At 65.6% G+C, this 13,375-nt stretch overlaps 4 protein-coding genes across 4 annotated transcripts in view; 1 reads left to right on the top strand and 3 right to left on the bottom strand.

Annotated features, from left to right (window-relative positions):
* The window catches only part of LOC128135826 (uncharacterized), a 161,132-nt gene that overhangs the window by 75,655 nt on the left and 72,102 nt on the right, over positions 1 to 13,375 (bottom strand).
* LOC128135892 (HLA class II histocompatibility antigen, DR alpha chain-like) lies at positions 416 to 2,653 on the bottom strand. The gene is made up of 4 exons (XM_052774999.1): positions 2,484 to 2,653; positions 1,486 to 1,743; positions 938 to 1,219; positions 416 to 831 (listed from the first exon to the last, which is right to left on the bottom strand). Exons 1-4 carry the CDS (start codon positions 2,554 to 2,556, stop codon positions 677 to 679), a joined length of 768 nt encoding a protein of 255 aa, XP_052630959.1. The 5' UTR covers positions 2,557 to 2,653; the 3' UTR covers positions 416 to 676.
* Positions 3,018 to 5,037, top strand: LOC128135889 (class II histocompatibility antigen, B-L beta chain-like). Its single transcript, XM_052774997.1, has 6 exons — positions 3,018 to 3,213; positions 3,682 to 3,951; positions 4,212 to 4,493; positions 4,608 to 4,714; positions 4,829 to 4,852; positions 4,942 to 5,037. The coding sequence occupies exons 1-6, from the start codon at positions 3,123 to 3,125 to the stop codon at positions 4,948 to 4,950; spliced, it is 783 nt and encodes a 260-aa protein (XP_052630957.1). The 5' UTR covers positions 3,018 to 3,122; the 3' UTR covers positions 4,951 to 5,037.
* Positions 5,217 to 13,029, bottom strand: LOC128135861 (bromodomain-containing protein 2-like). The gene is given in 13 exon segments (XM_052774957.1): positions 5,217 to 6,369; positions 6,477 to 6,599; positions 6,693 to 6,972; positions 6,974 to 7,004; positions 7,239 to 7,447; positions 7,526 to 7,780; positions 7,870 to 7,998; positions 8,120 to 8,491; positions 8,602 to 8,810; positions 8,894 to 9,035; positions 9,119 to 9,256; positions 10,290 to 10,590; positions 12,084 to 13,029. Coding segments are annotated over 13 exon segments (2,349 nt in total). The 5' UTR covers positions 12,113 to 13,029; the 3' UTR covers positions 5,217 to 6,238.

Here is a 13,375-nt window from a genome sequence, read left to right as displayed (position 1 = left end):
CGAGTCCGTGACAGGGCTCCGAGGCCTCAGCGGGGACCAGACGTGCTTGGGGCTGCCGACGGTGGGGGGACACTGCGAGGGGGGGCCAACACCCCTTCCCCTGGGAGGTGGGGGGGCGGGTGGCAGAGCCTGCCTCTCGGATGGATCAGGGCTGGGGACGGGGACGAGGGGTCATGAGTCCCCTCACCTGCTCTGGTGGGTGGCTCCGTGTCCCCCTCCCGGTGCCGGACCCCGCTGTGGTGGGGGGAGCAGGGCCCTGGGGTGGGGCACCCCGTCCAGCCCCATTTGGTGATGGCCGCTCCCCTCACGGGGCGCCGCCCTGCACCCCAACACGGCACCCAGCACACCAGCCCCACAGCCCCCCAGTCGCCCTGTTCCCCACCACACTGTATCACCAGGACGAGCGGGGCGCCGATGAACAGAATGAGTGGTGCCAGGCTGTCCCCAACCACCTTTACTGCTGCTCGGAAGCACCCCAGAGCCTGGGAAGGCAGAGCCCCGGTCAGTGGGGTGCCCACGGGGCACGGCAAGGGGGCAGCGGTGGGGTGGAGCGGGGTGGGGGGGCTCGGGGCAGGGGTGTGGGGCGCAGGGCTTGGCCCTGGGGACGCAGCTGGGACGTGAGGGCGAGGGCTGGTGGGGGCTGGAGGGCTGGGAGGGCACCCTGGGCCCTGCCCCCTCACAAGACGCCCCGCTGGTTGCGGGCGCTGTTCATCTTCATGGCCTTGATGATGAGGATGGTGCCCGCGATGATGCCGACGATGCCCACGGCCAGGCCCAGGGCGCACACCAGGGTCTCGGTGCTCTCGGAGGCGGGGAGGGGCACCTGGGGTTCTGCAGAGGGGGGAGGGTGGGTGAGGATGGGGCGCTGAGCCCCCCTCGCTGCCTGCAAGGGGAGGGGACCCAGGCGTCCGGGCCCCGGCCCGGCCCCCCTCCTCACCCCAGTGCTTCAGGAGGGCGGTGGGCAGCCCCCAGTGCTCCACGCGGCAGTCGTAGTAGTCCCCCCGGGTGGGGATGAAGGGCAGGTAGGAGAACTTGCGGAAGCTGTGGTCCTCCCGTGGGTAGAAAACGGTCTCGAGGACGCCGTCCGTCACCACCTGCCCGTTCCTCAGCCACGTGATGGTGATGACGGATGGCCAGAACTTGTCCACGTAGCAGATCAGGATGTTGGGGTCCCCCAGCTCCACGGGGTCCTCGGAGAACACCGTCACCTCAGGTGGCACTGGCGGGGGATGGAGAAGGGGTCAGTGCAGTCTCGGGTCAGCCAGGCTTCGCTGCCTCGGGCTGGGCTGGGGCCTCCTGCCCCACCGACCTGGCCCCCTTGTGCTCCACCGCCCACCCAGGGAGACCCCGCAGCCCGGCTTGGGGCTGTGCCCGGGTCCCCACGCGCTGCAGGGGAGCAGGGCGCCGTGCACCCCGCTGGCGGCGACAGCCCTGGCAGCGTCCCCGGGGGCGAAGGCGCTGGCCGTGCTGCGGCCGGGTTGTTACCGATGGTGGCCTGCGAGCGGTTGGACCTTTGAATCATGATCTCCAAGTTCTGTTTTGATACTGCCATGTTCTGCAGAGCTCCCTGCGCCTCGAAGGTGGCGAAGTTCCCGAACTCGGGCAGGCGCCAGACGGTCTCTGTCTTCTGCAGGTCCACGTGGAAGATCTCGTCCCCATCGAAATCAAACATGAACTCGCCGCCCTCCTGCTGCAGCGTCTCAGCCCGCTGGTAGAATTCGGCCTGGATCAACACATGCCGCACTGGGAAGGGACAGGCATTAGGGTGAGTGCCCTTCCCGCTGCCGCAGGGCTCGCCCCGTCTCCCCACAGGCTCCCCCTGAGGACACTGCGTCGGTGCAGGGAGGCCCTGATGGGGAGAAGGGCCCACCCGGAGCCTCTCTCTCCCTTCCCGCAGGGGTCCCACAGGGCTGGGCAGGTGCTGACACCCGCCCCTCCCCAGGAAAGGGAGCCCTCAGACACCCGCTCTGCCCCCAGCCCCCAACTCCAGCACCTCCATGCCACCAGGAGGTTTCCCTTCCTCATCTCCTGGGGCCGGGGCCGGTGACAGGCTGTGGGACCACCGGCACCTGTCCCCAGAGGTGCTGCGGGGTGGGGTGGTGGTCCCGGGGCCCCAAGGACTTGGGCACTGGCTGTCCTGCCCCACGCACGAACCCCGCCTGGGCCAGGCCACACGGGGCGCAGCCGCTGCGAAGGGAGGAGACCCAGGAGCGGTGGGTGCTGCGGGGACCTGACCCTGGAGCTGGGCCACTGGGGGGTAGGAGGGCAGGGAGACCTGGGCCGGGGGAGGTCCAGGAACGAGCGTCTGGAGCCCATCTCCACCCAGGGGATGGGTGAGACGGAGGGACGGAGCTCCCCACGGCCAGGGCCCTGCCCCAAGCCTTACACCAGCCCCCCACCACCCGCCCCGTGGGTGCAGGGCACCCCACGCCCCACCTCTGCCCCCAGACCCACCACCCCAGGGCCCCGGTGCCCTCACCCACCTTTCACGGCCCCCGTGCCCTGCAGGGTCAGCACTGCCAGCAGCGCCAGCGGGACACCCCAACCTCCGGCCATCGCCTCTCCTGGCAGCGGGCAGCGAGAGCGGGACCGGACGAGGGGCAGGTGTTGCTCTTGGGCCGTGGAGCTGAGTGCCGGGGCCCCCGGGGCCGGGGGACAGGGCCCCCCCAGGTGCCCAGCCACTAGGAGGGAGCCCTGCCTCTGACTCGGCTGTTCCCAGGCAGAGCAGCAGCACCCAGCACCCTGCAGAGCAGACAGACGGACAGACACTCCGGCAGGGTTCCACAGGGTGCACTGTTGAACTTGGGCCGCGCACGGCCCCGGAGAGGGCTTTGGGGAGGGGGCAGGTGGGGGCCGCCGAGGCCGGGGAGCCCCGGTGCTGGCGGGGGCCGGCAGCCCCCTCCCCGGGGTCGCTGCCCCAGCGCGGACCAAGTGTCAGAGGGAGCCCTGCGGGGCCCGGCTCTGCCTGGTGACGGGTGATGCTGCCCAGCCTCGCTCCTCACTGGTCCTCACTGGGACTCCCAGCCCCAGCACTGGGCAGGAGCGGGGCGATACCCCAAAGCGGCAGAGTCCGGCTCTCCTGCGGGGTCCCAGCACCTGTCCAGCCTCTGCTGTGAGCAGCGATGGAGACCGGTCGTGTCCTGGGAGCTGGGGCCGTGCTGGTGGCGCTGGTGGTGCTGGGAGCCCACCCGGCTGGTGGCCAGGAGACCTCAGGTGAGCTCAGAGCTGGGGCACGGGGAGGGTGTTGGTGGGGTTGGATCCCACACGTGCCCTGGCAGGTGCTGGGGGTCTGGGGTTGGGGGGCCGCTGAGACCTGCCCCCACCGAATCCCTCGTCCTATCATCTGTCCTCCGCGGGCCCTGGGAGCAGTGGGCTCCAGCTGAGACCCGGTTCCCAAACAGTTTGGGGATGATGCTCCCCGCCCTCGCTGAACCCCGGGAAGCGCCTCTTGGCCCAGTTCTGCTCTGGCTCCCTCCTGCCCCTCCCTTCCCCTGGGCTCTGTCCCCTCCAGCTCTCCCCAGTCCCCAGGCAGAGAAACGGAGTCCTGGCGGGGTCAGGATCCCATGGCCAGTCCTAGCGCAGCTGTGTGGCTCTGGGGGAGGCTGGGAGGAGAATGGTGGTGGGGAGGGGGCCCCACGGTGCCTCCCTGCCCTCCCATGACCTGCCGCCCTTCACAAACAGGGTTTTTCCAGAATATGTTTAAGGCTGAGTGTCAGTACCTCAATGGCACAAAGCAGGTGAAGCTTCTGGTGAAGTCCATCTACAACCGGGAGCAGAATGTGCACTTTGACAGTGATGTGGGTCACTATGTGGCCGACACCCCCCTGGGTGAGCCTGATGCCAAGTACTGGAACAGCCAGCCGGAGGAACTGGAGAGGAGACGGGCTGAGGTAGACAGGGTCTGCCGACACAACTACGAGGTGTCGACTCCTTTCCTCGTGGAGAGGAGAGGTGAGTGCGTGCCAGAACATTTCCCCGGGGGACGGGCCCAAGCCAAGCCCCCGGGCTCGCAGGAGGAGAGAGAGTGTCTGTGCCGTGCTTGGGCCTGGCCTCGGGCAAAGCCCCTGCGCCCTTCCACGAGGACGCGAGTCCCTCGCCCCCTCGCTGGGCACGTCCTGCATGGGGACCGCTGGTCCAGGCTGGGGGCGGGCGTGCAGGGTGGCCCCTGGGCTCTGCCAGCCCCTTGCCAGCTGTGTCTCGCTCTCCCCCAGTGGAGCCCAAGGTGAGGGTCTCCCCCATGCAGTCGAGCTCCCTGCCCCAGACCAACCGGCTGGTTTGCTACGTGACGGGGTTTTACCCCGCGGAGATTGAGGTGAAGTGGTTCAAGAACGGGCAGGAGGAGACGGAGCACGTGGTGTCCACGGACATGATCCAGAACGGAGACTGGACCTACCAGGTGCTGGTGATGCTGGAAACCACCCCGCAGCGCGGGGACACCTACGTGTGCCAGGTGGAGCACGTCAGCCTGCAGCACCCCGTCACCCAGCAGTGGGGTAAGGCCCTGCCCTGTCCGGCAGCCTGGTTGGGTGGGGGCCCAAGCCCCTGGTCGCAGTGGGGAGTGGGACGGGGGCCCCCCCAGCCCTGACCCCCTGCTCTCGTCCCCGCAGAGGTGCAGTCGGACGCCGCCAGGAGCAAGATGCTCACGGGGGTGGGGGGCTTCGTGCTGGGGCTCATCTTCCTGGCACTGGGGCTCTTCCTCTACATGCGCAAGAAGGTGAGAGCGGTCGGGAGACTGGGTGGGGGGGTCCCTGGGGTGTCTCCTGTGCGTGGGGCAGCGGCTGCGGTTCTGCCCCTGCTCCGACGCTGACCTCGTCTCTCCTTGTTTCAGGGCACCTCGTTCCCCAGGCTGCAGGTAATGTCCGTCTCCCCCTGCCCCCCCTGCCCCCAGCCCCCCACAATTACTGATTTCTCCCCTTTCTCACCCCCCCCACCTTCTCGCAGCGCACCTGAAATCAAACTCCACCCCCTGCAGATCTGCTCCATCGCCAGAATCTCTTCCCACCCACCCCCCACATGATCCTCAGCTGTGCCCCCCCCACCCCACATCATACCCACAGCCACTTTGGAATAATAAAGAGGGATGGAGAGCCAGGCATGGGGTGTTCCGTGTTTGGGGATCCCTCTGGGAGCGGGAGATGACGGGAAGGGGGGGAAAGGGCGCAGTACCCTCCTCCTGGGAGGGGGGGGGCAGCAGCTGAGTGACACGACAGCCCGGCTCAACTCGAATAATATTTTCTTTATTTACATGTTAAAGAATCGAAACGTTCGAAACATACAATAAGATGAAAACACAGCTCTAAGGGTCAAGGGGGGGGGGGGGGGGCGGTGGGCGGGGGGGAAGGAAAAAGTAAAACAAAACCCCCAAAAAACAAAATAAAACAAGTAGAAAAAAATTATACAGTCAACGTAAAAAACAGGCGGCCCCTCCCTCCCCCCTTCCCCACGCGGGAACATGCTGCCCTGATCGTCTGCTGGGGGGGGGGGGGGATGTGGTTGGGGGGGGTGTTATGTACAAGGCGCGTCCCCGGGGCCCCCGCCAGCACAACGCGGCGTCAATAAATTAAAAATCCTCCACAGACGAGGGGAAGGGGAGGGCGGCGGCTGCCCCCAGAGGGGGGGGGGTGGGTAAGGAGGGGTCCTAGCCCCGCCCCCTCCCAGCAAACCCCAATTGGGGACTCTCAAACCACTCCCTTGCCCCAGGGCTTTGCCCCCCCTCCACTTACTTTTTTAAAAGATTTTATTTTTCTCTCTTTTTTTTTTTTTTTTTTTTTCTTAAAAACCCCCAAATTTTTCCCCTTATTGGAAAAAAATCCCACAAGTCAGGGAAGAAGAAGAAAAAAAGAAAAAAAAAAAAAAAAGAAAAAAGCAAGAACCCCCCCCAACCTAAAACAACAAACAGTAAAACCTGTTGGGGGGGGGGGGGGGGGAGGAAGAAGAGGAGGGAGGCCCAACCCTGCAGCCAGGGCCCAACCCTTTCTCCTCCCCTTCCCCTGCAATGCCTCCAGCCTGTAAACACTTGGGGTCCCCCCCCCCGCCCCCTCTTCTCTCCCCCCCTCATCCTCCCTGCCCCCAACCCCTCCCCATCAGCCCCGGGTGGGGTGGGGGGCTCTGCCTGCCGGGTGAAGGGCCCCCCCTCAGTCCGATTCAACCTGGATCCGGTCCCGCAGAACCTCTTTTTTCCAAAGCCGCCCGTGTTCCGGCTCAGCCGCGCCATCGTGGGGAGAGACGCGAGATTCCTCTAACCCGAATCCGAATCGCTGGTGTCCGAGGATGACGAACTGGAACTGGAACTACTGGAATCCGAACTGGAACTGGAGGCGCTGAGGCGGGATACAGCCACTTGCTGAGCCGATTCCGGTTTTTCGCTGGCTGCAAGGTAAAACAGCAGCAAGGTTCGGCCGTGTGCGACAGCGGAAGAGGAAGTGGGGAGGCGGAAGAGGAAGCAGGGAGGCCATCGCCATCCGCTATGCGCTCACCCTTTTTAGGGGGTTTTTTGGTGGAATTGAGTTGGCCGCTGACATCCTGCAGCCGCTTCTCCAGCTCCCGTTTCTTCTCCAGCGCCAGCTCCTCTTTCGTTTTCCCCACCGGCTTCTTCATGGCTGCAGGGAGAAAGGGGGAGGCTCGGTTTTGGGACTCAGCCCCCACCCCCCGGCCCCGCAAAACCCTCCCGGCGTCAACCCCACGGCGCTTACTTTCGCTGTAAGGTTTACGGGGTTTCTTCCGCAGGCAGGAGAGAACATAGCGCTCCAACTCCCGCAGCGTCGAAGGTTTGAGGGTCTCGAAATCGATCTCGATCTCCTCGGGGTTGGAATCGCGCAGGGAAGGTTCTCGCGACTGGATGATGTGCACCACCCGGCCCAATTTTTCGCCCGGTAATTTGTTGATGTCTAAACTGAGTTGACGTTTTTCATCATAAGTCATGGGTTTGCTCTCCTCCTCTTCCTCCGAATCGTAAAGCGCTGGCGGCGGCGGGCAACGTCGCTTTAGCCGTTTTCTTCGAGTTCCTGCCGGGAGAGAATCGATGGCGCAGCGGCATCAAGGGCTGCCCCAAAAATCCAACACCCCACCACCACCACCAAAAACCAACCCCAATCCCCCCATCCCTGGGGCTGGCAGCACTCAGACAAGGTTTGGCTTGTTCCAGTCGGTTTCTCGCCACGGTCGCTCTGCCGGGGAAAGTGTCATCACAGCCGCTGCCCGCGCCCACGCCACCCCAGTGCCGTGGACGCCGCACTCACTTGGAACCGCCGCCTCCGCCGGTCCCGCCGCCACCACCACCGGCTTTCTTGGCTTTACGGAGCTGGGCCTGGCGCGCCCGGGCTTCCTCGTCGCCTCCCCGGCCTTTGTGCTTCTCCGATTTCTTCTTTTTTTTCTTTTCTCGCTTCTTTTTGGGTTTGGAAACGGGGCCCTGTGAGAGGGCAGCCAGCTGCTCGTGCACGGCCCGCAGCTGTGGGGGGAGACAGGGGGTGAGGCGGGCGTGGGGAGCGGGCCCGGGAAGCGGCACGGATCCTTCTCCGGCCCTCACCTGCTCCTGCAGCTCGGCCAAGCGATTGGCACGTTCCTCCTCCGAGTCGGAACTCTCCTCGCTCTCTGATGAACTCTCGCTGCTGCTCTCGTCCTCGTCGTCGTCTTCATCGTCCTCGTCGTCCTCATCCTCGTCGCTGGAGGACTCCTCGGAGGACGATTTGGAGAGGGCACCGGTAAGCGGGGCCGACACCGAGGGCGGGCTGGCGTCCTGCGGCTCATCCGGCATCTTGGCGTAGCTGAACTCAAAGACGTCCTGCAAGGGGAGCGGGGTCAGCGCGGCGAGTGGGTGGGGTGGGTGGGTGGGTGGAGTGGGGGGGACGGGGCACCCACCACCCCACTTACCTGCAGCTTGCGGGCCATGGCCACCACGTCGTGGTCAGGCGGGTTGTATTTGTAGCAGTTGGAGAACATTAACCGGACGTCGGCGGCGAATTCCTGCGCGTCGTGGTAATCCCGGTTCTCCATCTTCCGCTACGGGGAGAGAAAACGGTAAGCGGGAGCTCCCGGGTCCCCACAGGGAGTGGGAGGAAAGACAGGAAAGCCACAGAGCCCCCCCCAAAAAGGGTCCTCCACCCCCTTTCTCCTGCCGCACCTTGATGGTGCTGAGGTCCATGGGGTGCTTGATGATCTCGTGGTAGTCGTGCAGCCCCAGGGCCGAGGCATCGACGGGCTTGTAGAAGGGCCAGGCATAGGCTGCGTGCTTCTTGGAGAGCAGCTCCTTGAGGATCCCGTTGCAGTACTTGAGCTGCTCCGATAGTTTACCCTTCTTGGATGTCTGGTGCTGTTGCGAATCCGGTAAATCCTTCTTGGGGGGTTTGATGGGGCGGCCGCTCTCCCGGCGCGCGGGGATCTTGGCCGCCTTGGCCTCCAAGAGCGTGGCAGAGGGCGAGGACTCTCCGCTGGTGGCGATGATGGCCGTGGTGGTGGGGGTGGTGGTGTCCGCTTTCCGCTTCACGCCCTTCTTCTGTCAAAAGAAAAGGGAAAAGAACCACGTGTGAGGCTGGGGGGGGAAGCCGGCCCCACACTCCGGCCCCACAGAGCCTGCCCCACGGCCAGGGTCTGCCCTCCTCCTACCTTGGCCACGGGCTGGGTGGGAGCGGGCGCAGCCAGGACGGCCGGGGCAGTGGAGTGCAACGACTTGAGGAGCGGAGCGGAAATCACGGATGGGTGGGGAATGTTGACTATGGTGGTGGGGATGTCGGGGCTTGGGGTGTAGACCGCGGTGTGGGACACCGAGGAGACAGCCGGCACTTGCTGAGCAGCCGTGAGTCCCGCCAGGAGCGCTGGGCCAAGACAAGAAGCCCCCCCCATTAGCACCACTGCCACCCCCCAAGCAGTCGTTCCGTCCCACGTGGCGTCACCGTACCTGCTGCCCGGGACGCTCCCTTCTTATGACTGTTCTTGGCCACCGGCACCACGATCTCCTGCTCTTCTGGTGGCATCTGGGCCACCTTCTGCAGGAAAATCTTCTCCAGGGTTTGGGCCATCAGCACAATGTCATCGGTGGGCTGCAGGGAAGACCAGAGGCAACGTCAAGAGTTCGCCGAGAAGGTGCCACGGGACTCGCCGGTGGTGCCGGCGCGGTTCTCACCTTGTTGTAGATGTAGCAGTTGGTGAACATGGTGTTGAAGTCCTGCATGCACTCCGCAGCCCCCCAGTAATAGTTGTTCTCCAAGCGTCGCTTGATTGTCCCCATGTCCATGGGCTGCTTGATGATCTTGTGGTAGTCCTGCCGACAAAGGACACGGGACCAGTGGTCAGGGACGCACCGGTGACAGCGCCCGCGTCCCCAACCTCCCCGGTTCCGCAATCGCTCGGGCACCCGGCAAAGCGCCGGCTCACACACCAGCTCTCATTCGTCACCCAAGCGCAGGCAGGGGGTGCATGGGGTTCAAGAAATGCCTCCGGACCTGGTCCCCACCCGAGAGTGCCACCGTCCCCCTTCGCCCACGGTGGGGCGAGAGGGACCCTAAGGTGCCTGGGGAGCAGCCAGCTCTGCCGGGGCAGGGAGGTGTGGGGGGACGGGGAGCCTATGCTACGGGAACGGCTGGACCCCCGGCATCCGGAAGGCGCGCGCTTCCCGCACAAGAGGTGGGACGGGGGCTCAGGGAAAGCTAACGCTAAATTTTAAGAGCAAAACCTACGTGGAAATTACCTCCGGGCTTTAACTCCTTGGGCGCCACAGGTGCACGGGGGGGCTGGCGTTTAATATTGGGGTCACAAGATGTCTTCTACAAATTCATGGATGGGAATCTGCAAAACGCATTCAGGGCACAAGAGATTAGGTGGGGAAGCGTCCGGGTTACCTCTAGAGCGGCTGCGTCACCTCATCCATACCTTTGTAGGGGACATCGGGGCAAAAGGGAGGGGTGGCAGCTGCTCTGAGGACGTCCCCAGGACCAGCCCGGACGCCTACGAGGGGCTGAGGTGGGGGGCCGGTACAGGTTATGGCCCCGGGAGAGGGCGAGGATGGCACAGCCCAGGCACCTGCAACTGCATCTCTGTGGCGGAGCCCCCGGGAGGGGGACGGCGCTGGCCCTGGCACTCTCAGGCTTGGGGTCGGGGCAGGGGACACGCACCACGTCCGGGGTCAGGCAGCACCAAATTTCACAATACATCTGCCTAACACCCCCTGCCTGCACGCACCAGCATGGTGTGGGGGGGGGTGAGGGGCAAGCGAGGGGCAGGAGGGGGGGACAAACACACTCGCGCACGTCCCGGGTGCCATAACTTCTCCCACACCCGCCCGCAGGGCTCGTTACCGGCAGGCCCAGCTTGACAGCGTCGACGGGTTGACGAAAGGGCCAAGCAAACTGGTGCTTCCACAGAGCCTTCATCACCACTTTGTGCAGATACTGCAGCTGGTTGGTGACGCGACCGGGCTTCTTGGGATTGGAAACCTCTGGCGGAGGTGGGTTCACCTGGGGGGATTGCAGGGCCGGCACCGACGCCATGGTGGGGCTCTCGAAGCCCTCGTAGAGGAGCGAGGGTTTGCGGATCCGCTTGCCGGGGGTCGATTCCGTCGCCAGGCCCATGAGCCCGGCATTGCCCTCCCCCAGAATCCTGAAAGGGGAGCAGAGACAGGGTTAGCGGGGCAGCTCCGCGCCAGGATTGCCGCACCACCGCCTCGGCCAACAAAAAAATAATTATTTAAAAAAAAGAAAAAAAAAAAATCAAGAATCAGCGGGGCTGGGCCTCAGGGGTCCCAGGAGAAACCCTCCCCAGAAAGAGCTGACCGCTCCTAAAATCGCAATTAAGGGCGGAAACGTTGCCGTGCTCGGCTACAAATTCCCGGGACGTGGGTGAGGTCCCATCGCCCGTCTCCTCAGTGTCGGGGTGGGGGGATTTGAGACCGAACTCCGGTTGCACCCGTTAATCGCTGCCAGGCGGGCGCCCGGTTCCCTGTCGGTGCCGGGAGAGCCGCCTGCGCCGGCGCAGCCAGAGCCGAGAGGTTGGCGCGGGTCCAGGCTCGCCCTCGAACAAAGAGCCGGTGCGCGGGGCCGCGCGCGGAGGTGACGGTGCTGGTGCGGTGACGGTGCTGCTGCGCGTCGAGGCGACGGTGACACTACCCGGGTGTCGCCAGCTCTCCGAGGCCAGGACCGGGAGCTCCGGCGGGATTTGGGAATATGACAAAGCCCCACGGCGCAGCTAGACCGTTACATCAATGCCAGGGCCAAGATCGCGGGCGGCTCGACGCCGTCCTGGTCGCAAAGACCCAAAACCATCCATGGGGACAGGCCAGGACTCGAGGGACCCACAGACCCAGGGAGACGGCGCAGCCATGGCCGCGTCACGCTCGCAACTGACTCCTGCGCCAATTTAAGGGCAAAAATCGGCATTTTACGGCAACGGCCAGCATTTTATGGCAACGACCAGCATTTTACGGCAATGACCGGCAGTGCAGGAGCGGTACGAGGATACCAAAACATCGCAGGAGAGAAAATACTTGTCACAAGGCCGACCAGAAGACACCACGGCGGCACCAGGGACCCCCAGGACACCGACACGAAGGCTTGGGAGATTTCCAGAGCGTGCGGGCAGCAGCTAAAACCAGCTCCTGCCCAACCCCTGCACCTTTCGCACACACCTAAACCTGGACGGGGGGGGGAAACCCACCCCCCCGCCTTGCCCTGAGCTGACCCCACGGGTGACTTGTCACCCCACAGGCCTGCGTGACGGTCACCCACAGGTCCCTGCCACTATCACCCAGCGCCCGCCGGCCTCGCCCGGGCGTCAGGGCTTGGCACAGCGGGACCTTTCCCCGGGGGCTCCTGAGCCGCCAAGGGCATGGCTCAAGTGCCAAGGACGGCGCTGGGAAGGGGGACAGGGTAGCCCCCAGTGACAAGATCGCGGGGGGCGAGACCCCCAGCCCCACCAACGTGGGCAGAAAGCCGCTGTCCGTCCGCCTGTCCCCAGGCCACCCGAGAGACAGCAGCAGCCGGGGCAAAGCCCGACCTCAAAATACCGTGTAACCCCACGCTCCCCGCCCCCAACCACGGTCACAACCCACGCGTGACACCAATCCCCCCCCCCCTCCCCACGGCGCCGGTACCTACTTGCTCTGGGGATTCACATTCTGCAACATGCCGGCGGCTGCGTGCCCGGCCCGCGATCCCGGCCGTCCTTCTTCTTCTTCTTCTTCTTCTTCACCTCCTCCTCCTCCTCCCGCCGCCGCCGTCTCTTCCGACGACCCCCCCACTTTGCCCGGCGAACTGTTCGACGGTACCGGCCCGGTGGGGGGCCCTCCCCCGTCAGCGCATCACCGAACAACGGGGAGGGGGGACGAGCCAGGTACCCCCTCCCCTCCCCCGGGCAGGGCGGGCCTCAGGCGGCGGCGGCGGCGGTTCCTCCGGCCGGGCGCGGCGGCGAGCGGCAGCGGTGCGAGACCATCCACCGGCCTTCACATGAACGGGGCGCGGAGAGAAAATGGCGGCGGGGAGGTGGAGGGCGGAGGGGGGGGGGTACGTAGCGGGGCGGGAAAGGTGGCGGCGGCGGTAGGAGAGAGCGGCTGTTGCGGGGCTGGGGGTAGGGAGGGGGGGGTCCCCTCTTCGGAGCCCCCTCCGGGCTCCTAAATCCTCCGCGATCCGATCAATACAAGCCTCTCCGCGTCGCCGAAAGTCGGTTGCGTCCGCGGAAACCGGGAATCAGGCGGGCCGCGGCGATCCGGGAGACGGATGACAGCGGATTGCACCGGGGAAAAAAAAAAAAAAAAATCACCGCTCGGGTTCCATCTTGGCTCCCTGAGGGGAGGGAGGACGGGAACGGGAGGGGGGGGGGGAGGGAGGGAAAGGAGGGCCCCCCCCTCGCTGCTGGCCGCAGGCAGGGGTCGCTACGGAGGCCGGGGAGGGTCCGGCGAGCCCTCCGGGGAGCGCGGAGGCGGGGGCTGAGCCGCCCGGCGGAGGATGGATCCGGTTTGGGGCCGCCCCCCTGCGCGCACCGGGGCCCGACCCGCTCCGTCCTCTCGTCCCAGCGAAATGGCGCCTCTCGGCCTGCCCCCGGCCGCCCTTATATAGACACCAGCCGGCTCCTCATTGGGCGGCGGCGGCGCTGACATCACCCACCCGCCCCGCCCCGCCCCGCCGCGGCCTCATTGGGCGGAGGCACGCGGGGCGCGCCGCTCCTATTGGTAGCGCGGAACGCCAGTCATCCCCACGGTTCCCCCCCAACACCCCCACCCCCCCCCACCCAACACCCCCACCCCTCCCTTCCCGCCCTTCCGCCCGGCGCCTCATCCGACGGAGCCGGCTGTGTCGGCGCCCATTGGCCGGCGCTGCCATTCGTTGCGAGGGGATTGGCCGGCGGGTCACGTGAGGGGAGGGCGGGACCGGCGGGCGGAACCAGCCGTTGG

Source organism: Harpia harpyja, chromosome 25 (assembly GCF_026419915.1).
Source record: "Harpia harpyja isolate bHarHar1 chromosome 25, bHarHar1 primary haplotype, whole genome shotgun sequence".
NCBI classification, from domain to species: domain Eukaryota; kingdom Metazoa; phylum Chordata; class Aves; order Accipitriformes; family Accipitridae; genus Harpia; species Harpia harpyja.
This window is presented reverse-complemented; position numbering and strand designations above follow the sequence as displayed.

Excerpts from the sequence above, each read along its gene's own strand:
- LOC128135889 (XM_052774997.1), top strand. The coding sequence starts at position 3,123 with ATGGAGACCGGTCGTGTCCTGGGAGCTGGGGCCGTGCTGGTGGCGCTG. Across the intron at positions 3,952-4,211 it reads TTTCCTCGTGGAGAGGAGAG|TGGAGCCCAAGGTGAGGGTC; the intron begins GTGAGTGCGTGC and ends GCTCTCCCCCAG. Across the intron at positions 4,494-4,607 it reads CCCCGTCACCCAGCAGTGGG|AGGTGCAGTCGGACGCCGCC; the intron begins GTAAGGCCCTGC and ends TCGTCCCCGCAG.
- LOC128135892 (XM_052774999.1), bottom strand. The coding sequence starts at position 2,556 with ATGGCCGGAGGTTGGGGTGTCCCGCTGGCGCTGCTGGCAGTGCTGACC. Across the intron at positions 1,744-2,483 it reads GGGCACGGGGGCCGTGAAAG|TGCGGCATGTGTTGATCCAG; the intron begins GTGGGTGAGGGC and ends GTCCCTTCCCAG. Across the intron at positions 1,220-1,485 it reads CCGCTCGCAGGCCACCATCG|TGCCACCTGAGGTGACGGTG; the intron begins GTAACAACCCGG and ends ATCCCCCGCCAG.